Here is an 18,770-nt window from a genome sequence, read left to right as displayed (position 1 = left end):
GCTGCTCCATCGCAGTACTCTCGCATCGGAAGCACTCAACCACGTGTTCTGGCCCTGTATCCAGGGACTGCGTCCCAATCGCCTATTGCCCAGCTTCATGTGGCCGAGATCGAGCATGGAAATGGCATCTTCGTTCCCAAATTACAGAGGCGAGTGCAGTACCGTGCTCTCTCGTACTGCAGTAATCATATGGCTAGGAGATGACATGCTCGACGATCTGCCCACACCATTGGCAGATGATCTGGAAATGCTCATCGCTCGACAGGACTTCTTCGCAGGACTTCGCGACCGTCGTTTGCACGAAGCCTGAGCACGTCTGCAATCTCTTCACAAAGCTTCGTGGCTTCAACGGATCTGGGTAAAGCAGGAATTTTTGGCGGCCAGGAGCTTAGAAGTAAGATGGCATGATGTTGCAGTCGATCGGGACGACTTTGTACAGGCCATGAAGTCTGCAGATGCTTACACGACATATCTTGCTATGGGCCGCAGAGCTCCTTCCGGGACTGAGCTGCCTCCATTGCTGTTCGAAGATCTTCTAGCGGGTTTCTTCAGACCTTCAGAAGAAACGCGATTCTCGACGGCCGCCGGATCAATTCCTTCAGGGAGATTCGAATCGGATGGATCTCAGAAGCGTGCTCAATCGTTCCGCTGGTTGTCTTTGATGATGCCGATGAAGTACAGCTTCTAGTAGACCACAATACCTCCCCGTCGACTCAGGCAAGACTGAGAGTCGACTGTCGGCTAGATGCGTCGCTGGTATTCCCAAGATGTCGCCTCGTACATGATGCATCGTGATCAGTCCCTCAATATTCTATATCTCACTGCTTTCTTCGGAGGCTGTATCGCCCTCAATCAAGTCCGAGACTGCTACCGTTCGATAGACGGCATTCTTCAGTCCGATTGCGAAGCATCGAGCTTACTGGAGATAATCCAAATTCTTTGACAACCTATCGGACTCAATAGTAGTTGAAAACACGGCAGATGGACGAGACGAGACCTAGAGTCAGCATTACCTAATCTTCTAAAAATAGGTACCTGAACGAGTACGAGACCCTCTCAGGCTATGATCTGCCTTGCCCGGCACTTGGACTGCCTACGCAACTTACAGCCCGTAATATCCAGGGTTCCGTCACACACTTCACGCCCGCTGATCGCGGGGCAGCGGGCTCCAGACTGGCAAAGCTCCGGAAATTCAAAAAAATGAATCTTGAATTACTGTGAATTGATTGGTTAGCTGAATTTAGTTTGAATTTGATGGATTTGATTGGGAATTTGATGAATCAGTTTAGCAACCGCGGTGTTATATATATCCTTATTGTGTAATAAGACAAGTAGTATTAGTAATTATTATTTCTACTAAGCTAAAGGGGGGGATTAGATACTAACCTATACTTAGAACCGCTAGGCGGTTCTAAGTACACTAAATTTAAGAATAAATATAACTACTCGGGCAGCGCCGAGAAAGAGGAAAGTAGTAGGATTTAGAGAGTATAGGGACGGAAGTAGCGATAGGGATGCTAATAGAGGGGTAGTATATATATATATATACGCTAACGGGGGTAGTAGATAGCGAAAGTAACGGTTAGGACGGAAATCTCGGTCTAGGTTATAGTAGTATTAGCGGTAGATATTTAGGCGGCAAAATAGATACGTTAAGGATCGTAGCGACGAGGAGATCCTACTAGTAGTAGGTTTAAGACGTCTTAGTAGTAGTAGCGGCAATTTTCGATAGGTAGAGGGTAGGACGTAATGCTAAGACTTTATAGGTATGCTCGTAGTAATAGCGACGGCGAGGTCGACTTAGTAGGATTATTCTATATATAAGCGCTAGGCTTTATTACGTCGATAGGGAAATTTTAACCGTAATTAGAACGCAAATTGATAGTTATAGCGGAAGATATCGAGTGTCGTAAATATTAGTGTTTAACTTTAAATTACAAAGTGAAGTTAAGCTATATAGATTTCTTATCTGTTCTCGTCTTCGCGGCCGAGCAGATAGAAATAATAGGAATAACAACAGTAGCGACAGCAACAGAAGATATATCGGCATTAGCGATATTATAGAACGCTAGATATTAGTTAGACCTACGGAGAGTTACTAAAAGTTGCTAAAAGTTGCCGAAAGTTGATATTATAGCCTATAGATCGTAGGACCTTCCGATCCTCGAGCGTATAGAGATATTAAGAGTTGCTAAAAGTTGCTAAAGGTTAGTATAAGAAGACAGAGAGGTAGGCTAAAGGCGAACCTATTAACCTTAAACGAAATGCGAGTTTATAGAATACTCTAATTATTAGGGATATAGAGGTTCTAAAAGTTGCTAAAAGTTGCTAAAAGTCGGCTTAAGAAGACAAAGAGATAGGTAGAAGGCGGATCTATTAACCTTAAGCGCAATGCGAGTTTATAGAGCCCTCTAATCATTAGGGATATAGAGATTCTAAAAGATGCCGAAAGATGCCGAAAGATGCTAAAAGATAGTATAAGAACCTAGAGACAGCAGAATCTTCCTATACTCGAGGACAAGGAGGATAAAAGTTGCTAAAGCTTAATATAGAGTTAGAATGCGGACCTTCCGCGTTTAAAGCGAGATAGAAGAACGGAAGTACGTTATAGCTAAAGCTACAGAAAGCGTGAAGTAAAATAGTACGGCCCCGACAAGTAGAATACGAGATATACGGGATACTAAAAGTTACTAAAAGTTGCTAAAAGTTGTCGAAGTTGATACTCGCTCGAAGTCTAAGACAGTATTAAAAGCAGCGATCGTAGTATTAATAAGGAGTAATAGGCACGCTAATGTCGTTAGTCTAAAAGGCTGCAATGCCTAGCACTAAGACAAAAGCTAAGCTCTAGCTACTAGAAGCTATCGGAGAGGGTTTAATTAAATAAAGCTAATCTAGCTCTATATCGGTAGTAGCGAGACGTGCTATATCGGGACCCTTACGCTTAATATATGCTGCTATTGCTGCCCGCGATCCTAGTATCTGTTCCTATAGATTCGAGTACCGCCTTAAATCTAGATACGATTAGCCTTCTAGATATATCGTATCGTAGCGATAGGGCACTACCTTGCCTCTTAAAATAGTGCCTTCTCTTTAACTTTTAACAACTTTTAGAACCGTTCACCGCGGTAAGTACTGCTACTAGATATAGTATCTACTTTATACCTAGCTAAAATCTATGCTTCTTAAATCTAATAGCGGGCTTTGTTAAGGCTTGTTCGTAGTTATAGTCGCGTCGAAGGGAAGCGCCGAATGTATAGTCTTTAGCGGAACGTCGTGCCTGTAACTAAGTATAGCAGTATCTAATTAGCTTTACGACTTGTTCTATATATGCAAGTCCTTGCCGTGTTTTCAAAGCAGAAGCGAAGCGCTCTAATTAGCTAAAAGTTAATAAAAGTTCTCGAACCCCTATCTCGCCTTAGCGCAACACTTCTTATAAAGTCTAATACTAAGTAAGTCTATTACTACAACTCGAATCGATACCTCGCAATAACGGCAGTTCTACGCCCGCTCGGCTAGTCTTTAAGCCGTATCGATAAGCGATTACGGATATATTTAGCGCTATCGCATTAGTAATAGCCCGAGGGCCTATTGCTTATACTGCTAAAGGAGAAACTGGTTTTAGCTATAGATTACGATAAGAAGATATAATATACTGCTAGCGTACGTCGGAGTTTTTAGTCTCGTTGCTCGGAGCGTAGAGGAAATCAGCCCTACTGTTTTCTTAAGCGTAGTCCTCGAATGCTTTTGCTAGGATGTCTACGGAGTTTCACCCTCTCGGCGACGCTTAGATCTGTATTAGTAACACTTAATATCCTCCTCCTACGTATCGCTATAACGGTGCTTAGAGGGTCGGAGCCGCGAGATACTAATCCTAGTATTGTCGCAAAACGATAGATTCGAAAGCCGCGCCGGTATAGGACGACTGTAATATATTTACTATCCGCAACTATATCGCGTATAATCTTAACCGAGCGGAAACCGAGATACTCGACGTTACTACCGGTGTGTTAGCCGCTATCGAGAGAAGAACGCTAATATACCGTACGAGTTAGACTTAGAGGGATCGTAAGATAGGGTACGGCAAGGTCGGTATACGACGTTTAACCCCTAGCTAAGTTAGCGTAGTAGGACATTAATATGCTTATTCTGTCTACTCTCTAGTAGCTATAAGCCTTCGATGTGCCTAGCAGCTTGTTAATACTATAGATACGAGCTGTCCGATAAGACGTACGATTTCGAGCGGAATAGACTACAAAGGTCGATTACGCAATACTAAGTACTATCCGGGGATATAGGAGGAGTACCGCAATACTCAATTTCGGGTTTATCGCGGTAGTTATAATATAGAGAATCAAGATCGGGTAGCATGCTAAGTAAGTGACTTAGTAATAAGCATTAGTATAGTAAAGCCTAGCCGGGCTTTAGAAATATAATAAAGAACGCTTGCGAGGCAATACGAGCATAGTAACTATTACGCTTCTTAATACCTGGATTCTATTACCCCTTGCTAATCTAGCTATAACCCGCTAACGGCGCAGTACCGCCGCCTATCGCTAGTAGATTAATCCTATAGCAGACAGCCTTCGGCTAGGGACACAAGCCTTTCGCGCCTTCGCCCTAACTATATAACAAGATTACGCACGTTAGAGTATACTTTGAGATTACTAGGCGCTATACGCTATACTAAATAGAATTACTTTCTTAGTAGTCCGCTAACTCGCTAATCTAGATCCTAAGCGCGGTATAGAGCAGGCAGCATTAGTGTAGACAAGTTGCATTTAGTTATTACTAAGCTCTCTTCGACACTCTCTTCGAAGCTTACGCGAATACTCGTTTATAATAGTTAGTCGCTACCCTATTAATATTGACTTCGCTAGAGCCTAGATAGAAACTCGGATAGACCGTAGCGCGACGTATTAGGATATTATTAATACACTTTACGACAATTTCGAAACACGTATTAGGCTTTCTTAATTCAGATTACGTCTAAAAACATAGGGCGTAACCTCTCCGAACCGAGCATCGAATTACTATATATACGATATCGCAATCCTCGAGGAACGTATTAAGTTCTATTTCTACTATACGTAGATATCCGATACTGAAGCTTAAGGATATCTTTAAGACGACGGTATTAATATTAGGCTCCGACGGCTTCGCGACATTAGGAGGTCTCTTTAGCTTTATAAACAAATCCCTAAGAGTACAGAATAGGAATACCTGCTCGGCATCTACGATATTCTATAGGCCGAGCTACAACGTAAGAGAATTAACAACTACGGACGACGAAATCTCTACTAGTACCTGCGCTAGAGTTACAATATTGTCGGCCGTAATCGCATCTATAGAGTGCTTAGAGACATTAACCTAGCAGGTATCGAGAGGCGGCGTCGGAGTATAAGACGCCAATAGTATATATAGTACAAATCCACTAGTCTACGTAGCTAATGCCTTAAATCTAGGGCTAGCTAGCCGTCTCTAGGACCGAACTATTCCTAGTCTATAGATATATACTGCTCCTTCGAACTCTAGGGTTTCTAAATCTACGGCGTAGTTAATACGTTCTTACGAATAATTAAATAGATGTACGTTAGCATTACTGCTCGCACTATAGTCTTAGTTATAGCCTAATATATTTCGATTATTAAAACGCTCGGATATGCTCCGCTAATCCTACAATCCGACCGTAGACTAGAGACTACTATAGCTGCTAACGCCTATATTACGATCCGCCGCACTCTTAATAGCGAGTATAATAAAGAGGCCGCGGAGGATATCGCGCTAATAGAACTAACTTTTAGCGAAATAGTGCGCTATAGTACAAGCCGTATAAATCAGAGGATTAAGACTATCTAGGGCTAGTCGGCTAAGGCTCTCTTTAGTCTCCGCAAACTCTTCCTTACGCTCTATCTATAAGGGGCATTTCTATCTAATAACAAGCACGACCGGATCGCTATGCTCTTCGTATATATGCCGATTATAAGGAGCGTAATAGACGAATTCTGTTATTTATAGAACTATTACAAGATTAGAGCTTAAGGCGAGAACGTGCTCTCTAGTATTCCGGTCCTCCTCGATAGGCATCTATATAGGTTCGGCGTAGAGCAGTTCGGCGTTCAAGTACTACCTAAGCTTCTAGTTAATATAAAAGCGGATCTCGAAGGCTTTAACCTAGATAAGTACCTACCCGAAGCTATATTGTATATATATACAACGATGCTCGCGGAGCAAGGTTTTATAATACTATTATAGGGCGGCGAGGTGGATTTCGAACACTAGCAGCTTTACGTACAGGCTTACATGCGTTTGCGTAAAGCACTACATTCCTTGTTCTAGAGCGGCTAAGATCTACCTAAGTCGGAGCTACTAAGGCACGCTAGGCACTAGCGTCTAAACCGCGATAACGATATAGTCTTTACTGCGGCTAATAAGACAAGGTATACTAGGCGCGTTCAACCCGAAGACTAGCCCTTAGCGGACCTCTTAGACGGTCTGTACTACAATAACTCTAGTAGTAACCTAGGTTATAGAAGTGCCGACGATAAGAATTAGGGAGATAATAGCGACAGTTAAGATAGGCCGCATTCTAGCTACGCTTTTGATTCGTAGACGAGCCTAATTAACCTAACCTAAGAATTAGCAGCTAGCGCTTATTCCGGCAAAGTTCTCGAGCTTGACTTAGTAGCTGCTATCGTTTATTACTAGTAGTACCGCTAGTATGTCGAACACAATTTCCTCTCGATCCTTCGTTAACGCTCTTTCCTACTAACCTTCTTACCGTACTCGAGGCTCCCTATATACACCCTATTACCTAAGTTAGCGAAGACGCAGCACCGCTAGTAGCAAGGACCTCCTAATCGCGTAAGCGAGCCGCGATAAACCCCCTTTCTCTCCCTATACGTAGATAGTTAGATGAACCTAACAGATCTCCGTTTCCCTCTTACTCTACTGCTTATTATATATCGGTTAAGGCGATAGAGTAGTTAACTACGATGTCTTAACGAAGGCCGTAACAATTATCGGAGCTAACGCGTTTCGATAAACAAGAGTACTAGCTCGAGAATGAAGTCTATAGCGTAGCGGGCTTTATACACGAAGAAGAGTAGGCTAACCGCCTTAAGCCTAGATGCCACTTTTGCGGTTTCTAGAACCCGAAGACTCTATACGAGACTTTTAGAGCTATAATGCGGCAGTCGACATTACGGCAGTTAATATTACGGCAAACGCTATTACGGCGATCGCTATTACGGCAAACTAGTCTATCTATAGCAGGTATTCTAACACTAAACCGGCAATCTTCTATGTCTAGTAATAATACCTATATCGTCCGATCGTTATCTCTAGCCCCTCGATCGTAGTAGTAGCAGAGTCGGGCAGCGTTAGTCGTCTCTATATTAGTAGCTTTATCTTCGTCTCGCGTACCGTCTCGACTATAGCCCGTCCCGCGCTTTACCTATTCTATCGTTAACAAGGCAGAACCCTAACGGCAGAAAAGGCATTTAAATAAGAAGAATGCCTATACTATACGGAATTACGACTAGGTAGGTATACCTACTAGAGAGAGTACCCTCGGGCGGGGTTCTACTATAAGACTACTAGCACTGCAAGTATACACTCCGAACTAGGGGCTCTCGCGAACTCCTACTTTCCGAGCGTATTAGGCTAGGCAGGCGTCGGCCGCAAGTAGGGAAGCAAGTCAGCTAGCAGCGCCTAAGGTATACCGTGCTATCTTTAAAGTAACTTATAGCTCTATAGTAGTAGACGAGGAGGGCGTACTCGATTACGTAGATAGCTAACCTTAGCAGCTATATAATAAGCAAGTCGGGCTACTTCTCGATAACGTATATACATTTTCTAGCGGCGATCTTATGCATTATATTCTTAACAAGCACGAATGCAATCCAGAAACCGAGGTTAACGATTACTATCGGCACTTCTTTATTAGTTCTATCGGCAAATCTAATAATAAACCGCGCGAGCTCGTAGTCGATAGTATACTTCCCCTAGAGTTATAGATCGTTACCTTTAAGAAGTTAGATAGCTACTAGATGCTCTATATCTATATACTTAGCTTAGACGCGAGGTCTAGGCGATTGTACGAGGCCGCTAAGGCAAAGAAGAAGGAGTGCCGTCTTAAACGTGCTATATAGTAAGAAATATCGAGGCGGTAAGAAACGCTAGACCTTAATAACTCTAGCTAGGCCTAGGACGATGCCGCCGCTAACGCTATTAATACTATTAAGGACTAACCGGACTTTACTACGCCGATCAAGACAGAACCTCTCGAGCAGTATAAATTAAGAGTATAGGCAATGCCTTACAAAGAACGGCCAAAGGAGACTAGCTTATAGACATTTAGAATTGCCGTAAAGGCGGACCTAAAGGACGCTATCTTAATTGATAATAGCCCTATACCGAGGTCTTAAGGCGATACAGAGGCTGCTTAGCAGACATTACGCCTAGATAGAGCTACTAGGAACAATATAGATTCGCGTATAGAAGGCAGTAATAGGATCGACGTACCCGAGACATTGCCTTCGCCGCTAATAAGAAAGCCTCCCTCTAACCTGCCGAGTACCCCGAAAGGCTAGATAAATCCTCCTCTAGCTCTATATTCTACGCTACTAAAGCTTAATGTCTAGGCCGCTCTAGACAACTAGTTGAATTAGCAACAGTACAAAAGGCCTTCGTAAGAGAACCTAGAGCAAACGGCCTCTAAGAAGCAGAAGGTCGACTTGCTTAAGGACTCTAGGAAACAGCCTAGCGTAAAGAAGGCGCTACGGCGTAGAGCAAAAGCAAAGATTCCTCCTACGGACAGGACTACCCGGCGACGTAGGCAGAAAGAGACAGGAAAGTATACTGCGATAAAGGGTGCTAATAACGGGGTCGAGACCGGTATCGATAAATAAGAGATATAGGCGCTTAAACTTGTCGTATATTACAAACCTTCTTCTAGCCTAATATTCGAAACTTAGCCTAAACAGCTTTCCCTTTATAATTAGCCTATAGTAACGTATCGAACACGTACCTGTTTAACGCCTGCTAAATAGTTTCTTCGCCGAACTACCGAGGCGCTTTTACTAATCTATAGCGAGTAAGTTATCGCCCTAATCTATTCAACTTTTAGCAACTTTTAGCAACTTTTAGTAACTTCTAGAACGTTGCTCTATCGACGGAATGAGGTATCGCGCTAATCTATACTCTGTTTAACGTTCTCTAACTGTAACTTTTAGTAACTTTTAGCAACTTTTAGCAACTTTTAGAACGTTGCTCTATTAATAGAATAAGGTGCTGCCCTTAAAGAGGTCGATTAAATATAGGTTTAAGAGCAATCTATTATAGTATAGGATAGCGCTACTATTAATTTTATCGGAAATCAGATCTCGGACTAGCCTTATATGCTAAGGACGCGCAACTAGAGGCGGAAGCCTACGAGAATAATAGTTACTAGTAAGATGCCGACCTCTGTCTTACCGTTAAAGAGCTTAAACGTCGAAATTTACAAGTCGTACGCGATACTAGATGCTCTATACTAATGCTAGTATAAAAGCTACCTTCTACTCCGCGAGCGGCTATCTTCCGTACGACAGATGCGGCAATCCCTTCTAGTACGGGGTTCTATATACTATATAGCAATGCTAGTATCTCATCTCGAATAGGAGCTTCTATATAGCGACTAGACGAACAGTACCTAGTAGCCGACTTTACGCTATTCCCTAAAACGCCTTACTATAAGAGGAGTAGATGCGAGATCGTACAATATAATAGCGGCTCTTTAGTAGGAACAGCAACTAACCCTATAGTCTTGCCTTAGGAAGCAAGACATATAGTTCGATATATATATAGCTAGTATATAGTCGCTAGAGACAGGCCTCGTAGAACATTTCGATCGAGCGTGCTTTTGCTAACTGCTACTAAGAATCTTACGTAGTATGTGTACGAATTTAACCGGTCCGGCTTTAAGCTAGGTATATAGCTATTGCTCGGATAGCTCTGCTACTTTATGCCTCTAATAAGATCTAGGCGGGCCGTGCTTGCTATAAGAGGGAGGTACTAGTCGCGGAGTTTTAGGCGTAGTTGCGAACTTTTAGGCGTAGTTGCGTTGCTAGCTAGCGCTTATGCCCGTTACTGAGAATGCTAAGCTATTAGATAATAGCTAAAGTAAAGCCGGGTTGTTAATAATAATAGTACGAGGTAAGATCCGATAGACTTCGCATTGTCGGGCATAATAATAGTAGCAGAAATAATACTTTCGCGTATTCTGCTTCTTCTCTTCCTTTCTTCTTTAGCGATATAGACATTATCCTTGCCTTTAATACCTCGCCGTCGCTGCCGCTACTATATCTAACTAAGAATTTAATAATATTACGGACTTTGCGATCGACTTCCTATCTTCTAAGGCGTAGGCGCTTCTACTACAATAGTAGTAGTAGTAGTAGTAGCAGCAGGACTTCTCGGTTTAGGATATTAACGCACTAGACTTATATGTTTTCGAGCCTTCGAGCTTCGCTTTATTTAAGCAGCAGCTAATGTATCTCAGCGTCGTTAGTGTAGCGCTACTAGCTCTAGTAGCACTATCTCGCCGCTCTAGTCTAAGTACGTAGGTACGTCGCTAGTAAGATCGCTCTCGCTAAGGTCTGCCTCTTGTCTCTCTGCCTCCGCCTCCGCCTCCGCCTCTAGCTTCGTCTTTAGCAACTATAACTAGGGTACTACTACCGCTAGTACCTACTCTAGCTCTAGTACTACTAACTTAGGCTCCGAAGAAGAAGAAGAAGGGTCTAAGTGGCCTACGCATTGCGCTACGCTGCCTAGAGGCTGAAAATGCCTACTATTCTAAATCTATAAAGCTGTAGGTATAGAGCTTAAACGAGACGCAGATTAGATTAACGTATATCGGCCGCATCGAAGAGACAGATAGTAGAGAGCTACGTATGCCTACTTGCAAGCGCTGTGCCCGTCTAGGCTATACTTGTCGTATATATACTAAGGAGGGTAAGACGGCATATAATAGTAGTGCTAGCAATAAGAAGTGCGGCCGCTATCGATACCGTAGAGTCGGCAACTATAAGTATATAGATTCTTGATTTGAAATGATACTGCTATCTCTACCTCCCTATAATATGCTTTTATCTTCTATCTCTTGTTATATAGACTCTCCATTCTCCTGCTTATAATGTTCTCTAATAGTGTCGCTAGGTAACATAGGTTAGAATGTCGTCGCTTATACTCTCTAAATGATTCCCTAATCATTTCAAGAGCTATCCTTATCGTAAATTCGGTAGAATTAAGGCGCGCGGATAATACCTAGAGGCGTAGAAACAGTAGATTAGACTTAGTCGTTTTGAATGTTAGTAATACGAAAGAGGAAAGGACAAGGATGCCGATCCCGCTAAGACCCCGGATTTACTATAATAGAGCCCTTAATTGGCGGGATTAAATATCGCGAATCCTTCCCTCCGCGTATTATAATACTAGCTTTACGACTCTCGCGGTATTCGACTTTTATAATAGCACAACATCTAATCTAGCGAGATACGTCGATTAGGCGCATTTCTAGCAAAAGGCGCTAACAAAAGTGTCTAATACGATAACGATAGCGTCCTTAGGCATACCGAAGAACCGCCTCCGAGCCTAAGCATCTCCTCGAAGTCTAATAATAACACTAAAACTAGAACTATACTTATTGCACCGCAGCTATTAGCACTACAATATGTACGGCAAGGATAGATACGTAGAGTAATAATATACATTCGAGAACCTAGCGGCCTCTTACGTTAATACCCTCCTATTGCTTAGACTCTCCCTAAGTTACGATCTACTAGAAGGACTTGGTTGCTATAGAAGGCAGAGAAAACGAATAGTGGCGTCCGGGGATCTGATTTCCTAGCGGCTACTAAGCGGCTATAGAAGCATACACTACGAAGTATACACTAGAAGCACACATTGCCTATAGACTTATACTTAAGCGAGCCGAAGCAAGCCGTTATTATAAAAAGTCCTTAACGCATTCTATTACCAACTATAGTACGCATAACTAAAGGACCCGAAGGACTAGGACAAGGTATATAGAACGGGTACTTATTACAAGCGTATAAAACACGTACGTATATACTAGCGAACTTAAAGAGTTAGATGCTAGGTACTAACCGATGCTTAGCGGCTACTAAGCGGCTATAGAAGCATACACTACGAAGTATACACTAGAAGCACACATTGCCTATAGACTTATACTTAAGCGAGCCGAAGCAAGCCGTTATTATAAAAAGTCCTTAACGCATTCTATTACTAACTATAGTACGCATAACTAAAGGACCCGAAGGACTAGGACAAGGTATATAGAACGGGTACTTATTACAAGCGTATAAAACACGTACGTATATACTAGCGAACTTAAAGAGTTAGATGCTAGGTACTAACCGATGCTATATAGAGAACAAAGGTTGAACCGCGCCTGAAGATATTAAAAGATATAAGGTATATTTTTGTCGAGGGTACGCACTATAGGTATAAAGCAGTCTTAATGCGCTCGGTTCGGGGAGGGTGCGTACTATAGGTGTAAAGCAGTCTTAATACGCTCGGTTCGGGGAGGGTGCGTACTGTAGGTATGAAGCAGTCTTAATGCGCTCGGTCTTAATGCCCCTATAGAGACGTCTTGCCTAAGGACGCCTATTCGTACCGCGGAACTACAGTATAGCTAAACCCTTATACGGTCGCAGCCGAAATTAGCTACCGCGCACTCGCTTCCTAGAGCGCTATATCCGATATCGTACGCTCCTATTACCGAGTAGAAGATTAAGACGATTATAGCTGTTAGGAGTCTGAATTCGAACTAAATCGGGATTCGAGAACAACCTATACAATTACGCAAGCTCAACTAGATATGCGTTTAGTATCTAGAGAAGAGCCTAACGTAGGAAGCCCTTATAGCAATAGACAAGAAGACTATCTACTAAGGAATTACCTAATAGTAATGCTACGAACCTATCTACTTATTAGGAGAGAGGGCGTCGGTATACCTTATTAAAGAGTTTTTACCTTAGCCGATGCTTTATCGGTATAACTTACTAAAGAGTTTTTACCTTAGCTAAGCCTATTAGAGACCTCTGTAGTTTGCACTGCGCTTAAACTAAACAACCCTCGTTAGGCCTTATTAGTAGTGTTTGCTACGTCGAGTGCGCAGTCGGCGCCTATCGGAGTCTACTAGTTATCGCCGCAGTTAGGAGATCCTCGCTAGCAGTATGTGCGCTACTATATCGGTATTACTCCCTAATCCTCGCTCCTCGCTAGTAGTATATGTATACCGCTATAATAGCTCGCTTAGATCCGACTACTTATCTCTAACTATCTTACTAAGCGGCTCTAGCGATAGCAAGTCGTAGAACTAGCAAGGAATCCGGTGTTAATCGCTGTAGAGCTACCTATATACGATAAAGGAGGAATAGACACTATCGCTAGTTACGCGCGAGGCGGATACCGGTATATAGGTAGTAGTGTTGTTAGTATATACTATCGCTAGTTACGCAATGCGGATACCGGTATACAGTTAGTATTAATATAAAGAAGAAGAAGAAGTAGTAGTTAGAAAGCGAATTGCTATATATAACGGCGTAGGTAAGGTTTTACGCTATATCGTATAACGAATATCTAGGTACCGACAACGGCTATGCATTATCGCACTACACTATACTATACTTCCGAAGGCAAGAGCAAGCTCCTTCTACTTAAAGTATAGCTTTCTCAGTATACCGATAGCGAGATTACTACGGCTAGTAGGAGTAGCTACAGCAGAGCGAGCCTCTTAACGTACTTACCGATAGCAACGACGAGGTATTCTTAGGAGCCGAGCGTACTATCTTAGAGGAAGCGATTAATAGGCGAGATTATAAACTAGAGACTATATCAAACCTTGTAAGATCTACTGCCGCTAGGGTTGCTAAAAGTTAATAAAAGTTACTAAAAATTCTTAGACTTGCCGAGCATATGCTTAAGGAGCTGTTTAAATATAAGATCTACTGCCGCCGGGGTTACTAAAAGTTAATAAAAGTTTCTAAATGTTCTCACCCTTACCGAGTATATACTCGAGGAGCTGTTCGAATGTAAGATCTACTGCCGCCGGGGTTGCTAAAAGTTAATAAAAGTTTCTAAATATTCTTACCCTTGCCGAGTATATACTCGAGGAGCTGTTCGAATACAAGATCTACTATCGCCGAGTTGCTAAAGATTGCTAAATGTTCTCGAGATTGCCGAGTATATACTCGAGTACTAGATCTACTACGATTATAGGTAGGAATATTACGGCTAATACTAATAACCTCTACAGCCTTGTACGTATATACTAACGGAAGTTTATGTCCGATTAGAACTTTTAGCAACTTTTAGCAACTTTTAGCTAATCGTTAGAACATCCGAGGTCGACTATCTTCCGGCCTGCCGACGTTATACGCTAAACGCGAGGAGACGCGATATTGCAATACTACTACGATATTTAAGACGAACAACGAGGTACTATAGGTTACTTTTATACGAACGCGCGAATCGAGCTCGATACGGAAGTATTAAAAAGCCGCGAATAGATAGTACTACTCGGACTAAGGGACGCCGAGAGATACTAAGTAGAAGATGCTAAAAGATGCTAAAAGATGCTAGAAATTAGTATAGGGCGAGATCGTGTATCTAGACGCCGTAGTCGCAAAGTGTCCTTATATAGACACTATATAGTAATACCGCTAAAAGATAGGCTGCATCTCAATAACTTACTAACTTCGTCGATTCTAAGCCTATTAAGCGCTTTATAGTATATATCTTTACTAGAAGACGACGAAGAATATAATATCGTTAAGCGCTTTATAGCGTATATCTTCGAGTATAAGGACTACGAGAAGGACTACGAGAAGGGCTACGAAGAAGCGGATATACTCGAGATAGGAAAGCATACTAGCTACGGCGACTAGGCTATACCTAGCTAATAATTCCGAGATTAACGATTTATCGACATTAGGCAGTCCGGTTTGATCTTTAGTATAGCAAATCGTTATTATAGGTCGCGGCGATGCCTCCGCCGGTAGCACGACTAATAGCTAACTACATTTCTAGAAATTGTCGGTACGATAGAAGAAAAGTAGTAGCACGGAATACGGTCGTTATAGCATATTTATGTTAAAACAGCTATCGAGAATGTAGATATTGTTTATTTAAACTGCCGGTCGTTATATAACATCTCGCTATAGCAAGTAGCAGCGTATTGTTCCTTCGGTTGTCGGCGGAAGTAGGTATGCTCGATATAGTTAGTATCGGCCGAACGAGATACATCGAAGAGCCTAATTCTATAGACACTAAATTCGAGAGATACTAGCTATACTAGTTGCCGAGAAGGAAGAATTTAGCGAGGTTGCTATACCTACCTTTAGCGCTATTTAAGGCGATCCTTGCCTCTGTAAGAACATTAACGAGGATGCGAGGGGCGTATGTGTCTCTTAAGAAGACTACATCTAGCGATTGTTCTAATGTTAATATTTGCAACTTTTTAGTAGAGACGAAAGCTAAACTGCAGCAGAATACTAGCAATACCGCTAGCCTAGAAGCAGAATCTTAGACATTGCCGCTAGTCCGGAGTCAGAACATTAGGATTACGGCTAGGTCTAATGCCGAATCTCAGACATTACCGCTAGCCTAGAAGCAGAATCTTACATATACCGCCAGCCTAGAAGCAGAATCTTATATATACCGCTAGCCTGGAAGTAGAATCTTACATATACCGCTAGCCTAGAAGCAGAATCTTATATATACCGCTAGCCTAGAAGTAGAATCTTATACATACCGCTAGCTCGGATGCCGAATCGCATTATTACAGCCATTTCGAAAGCAGAATCGCAGACATTACCGATAGTTTATAGTCGAAACTTAACACTACCGCTAGATTAGAAACTAAAATTTAACTATTACCGCCTGTTTGTAGCGGAAATCTAGTGCTCGCTGTCGGGTTTTAATCGAATCTAAATACTATTGCTACCTTCTACTAGAAATCTCGTATATGCTATCGCTTTCTAGTTAAAATCTAATAGTGCTTTTGCCTAATAGCTCGTTAAAGCTTTAGTAGATTAACCGATCAATTAACGCAGCAACCGTCTAGTGTCGCCTATTAATAAGCTAGTCTGTCCTATAGCAGCATCGACGGCGATAGGAAGAGCTATACTTAGCCCGGCGCACTCTTAAATATAATAGAGGTCGCTAAGTCAAACGTCGATAATAACGCCGAGCTAGGCTACATTATTAGTGCCAACCCTTAAGAATAGTTACAACGAAGCCGTTAAGACCCCCCCCCCCTATTACTAGGAGCCGTCGCTATCGTGTTAAGCACTTTTGCTAGCTTGTGTTAGCGGAAAGTAGCTTAATCGACTCTATTTAATAGTGCCTCTATTATTCGTTTCCCTCTATTAATCTATAAATAAAGACGCTACCGGTATACTATAGCAATCCGAGAAGGACTTCTACTATAGACCTATAGAGTGCCTATTAGTACGCTAGCAAGTTGAGGAACAAGGACACTAGAATATTAATACAGTAGTAGGATTAGCAGAGCGAGAAGAGACTTTATTTATAGTAGCAGAACTGCTATACCTAAACGCTAAATAGAAGACCCGCTAAGAGTATAAAAACAAAGTAAAGAACATAGCCTATTATGCCCGAAGGCTAGCAAACAGCAACAGCAAAGCAAAGAAACAAACAAAGAAGCAGACTAGCTGCTATGCCTAAACGCTAAACACCGAACACCTTTAGTAAGCATCGTGCGACTTACTGCTATATTTTAGGTCTTACTACGCGAACAAGCAAAAGAATTAGCAGGCAGCGAGGCTACCGTAAGTACTACTACCTATCCTACTATCCTTGCTACTACTATAGCCGCTACCGAAGCCATCGCCGAAACTATCTAGCTTTAGAGCTAGGCTCTTAAGCTCGAGCCTAGGCTCCTCGTCGCGGTAAGAGTAAGGGATCTAAAACAATGTTAGCTTTATATCTTAATATTAGTATAAGAAGACAAGACTAGAATGCTATACCTTGCGGAGACGATAGCGAGCACAACTACGGCTAGGCTTCTTAATAAAGGCCTTAATGCCCTCTAAATAACCCTAGCATTCGAAGCCGTCGCGACGGCAGGTATCGTACGGGCGAGCAAAGCGACGGCCTAACGTCGTCTCTATAATACGGACAACGTAGTATAGCTACGGGAAGCGATTAGTATAGGCGGCTACAAATATGTTAACTCTTAGTTCTATCGCTTGCTCGATTAATATAACTTACAGTCGATAGTGCCTAGAGACTACTAATGTCCTATTGCCTAAGTAGGCTTAGGCGTCGTGCCTAGAATCGGCGGTCTAGCAGGCTAAGGGCGAGGCACGATAGCACCTCCAGCCGGGATAGGCGGTATATTGCTAACCTGCCCGCCTATTATTAGTGCGGCGGCCGGCGGAGCGAAGAAAGGAACGGCGGTAGTAGGAGGCGGCGCAAACGTAGCGGTAGTAGGGCTAGTAAAGGGTTTATTCTCGCTATAGCATAGTTAGCAATTACACTTCTACGATAGTATAATAGGAATTAGTTACTTACTCTTCGTTATCGTCGCTACTAGCGGTAGCAGGATTGTAGTCGTTACTATAGCATAGTTAGTATCTGCTATAATAGTAAGCAGTGCGAAGCAATAACTTACTCGTCGCTAATAGGGCCGAAGTTGATATCGTCGTCGCTATAATATAGTTAGTATACTAACACTACCGACGACTAGAGCTTTAAGACACTTACTTGCCGTCTTACGGCGCAACTAGTAGAGTAGGAGTAGAAGCGGGTACTAGAGCTAGAGCTAGAGCTAGAACTAGAACTAGAGCTAGAGCTAGAGTAGGAGTAGGAGTAGGTGCTAGAGTAGGAGTAGGTACTAGAGCTAGTACTAGCGCTAGCGGAGGCTAATAGCTATTATATATATTAGTATTATTCTCGGAGATCGATAGACAAAGATACGTACGTTACTATACCCTAAAAGGTCGCAAAGAAAGGGCCGCTTAGACATATTAGTATACGCTCTTACTAATACGCTAAAGACTAAGATTAGTATACTTCTGTTAATGCTGCTGCTGCTATATACGTAGACGAGTAGCGACGAGGCGGCGGCGGCGGATAGCGCGACGAACGCGCCGAGTAGCGTATACTATAGCTCGATCCTCCTATATACCTATTAGCACTATCTCGGCCTCTTAACACCTTCGAAGCTAGTAAGCAATATATATATCTACGCCGAAGAGAGGGTAGCCGCGAGCGGCTAGAGCAAAGAAAGGACCCGGCATTTTGTTACTTTCTATACTGTTAACGTAGTTCTTATATTTAAGGTAACGTTATAGGCGATAGTAAGAGGGTGTATACGATATCTAGTAGAAGAAGAAGAAAGGAAGGAAACGAGAGAGAGACATCTAAGATATATACCTATAAGACTAAGAGCGGAGTGAGTTCTATTGTCCTACTAAAGAGCAACGTAAAACTAACTAATAATAGTATCTAAAGCTTACTACTAGGGAAATGTAGGGCAAGTAAAGTAATAGCTCGTTCGCTCGCCCTATTATTATAGGAGCGGACTAGGAGGGTTGATGCTTAGTCTACTCCGGCTGCTTCAATCCGCGCGTTCTTATTAGCCGAAAGTTAGTAAAAGTTCCTAAGAGATATAGAAACTTTATATAGACAGCTAATTAACAATAGCAAGGCCCTACTTTTCCTAGCATTTACTATACGAA

At 42.4% G+C, this 18,770-nt stretch overlaps 2 protein-coding genes across 2 annotated transcripts; one reads left to right on the top strand and one right to left on the bottom strand.

The window, feature by feature from the left end:
- Nucleotides 1-981: 981 nt before the first annotated feature.
- On the top strand, nt 982-10,812 carry MYCFIDRAFT_177305 (uncharacterized protein; the record flags this gene model as incomplete). Its single annotated transcript, XM_007931129.1, has 4 exons — nt 982-1,002; nt 1,045-1,217; nt 1,245-1,297; nt 10,784-10,812. 4 exons carry the CDS (start codon nt 982-984, stop codon nt 10,810-10,812), a joined length of 276 nt encoding a protein of 91 aa, XP_007929320.1.
- Nucleotides 10,813-17,126: 6,314 nt separating this feature from the next.
- Nucleotides 17,127-18,055, bottom strand: MYCFIDRAFT_198606 (uncharacterized protein; the record flags this gene model as incomplete). The annotated part of the gene is made up of 6 exons (XM_007931128.1): nt 17,127-17,219; nt 17,299-17,310; nt 17,435-17,522; nt 17,602-17,646; nt 17,702-17,737; nt 18,021-18,055. 6 exons carry the CDS (start codon nt 18,053-18,055, stop codon nt 17,127-17,129), a joined length of 309 nt encoding a protein of 102 aa, XP_007929319.1.
- Between the last annotated feature and the right edge of the window lie 715 nt (nt 18,056-18,770).

The sequence above is a fragment of the Pseudocercospora fijiensis genome, assembly GCF_000340215.1.
Source record: "Pseudocercospora fijiensis CIRAD86 unplaced genomic scaffold MYCFIscaffold_7, whole genome shotgun sequence".
Taxonomy (NCBI): Eukaryota; Fungi; Ascomycota; class Dothideomycetes; order Mycosphaerellales; family Mycosphaerellaceae; genus Pseudocercospora; species Pseudocercospora fijiensis.
The sequence above is the reverse complement of the archived record's forward strand: the minus strand, read 5'-3'. Positions and strand labels throughout refer to the sequence as shown.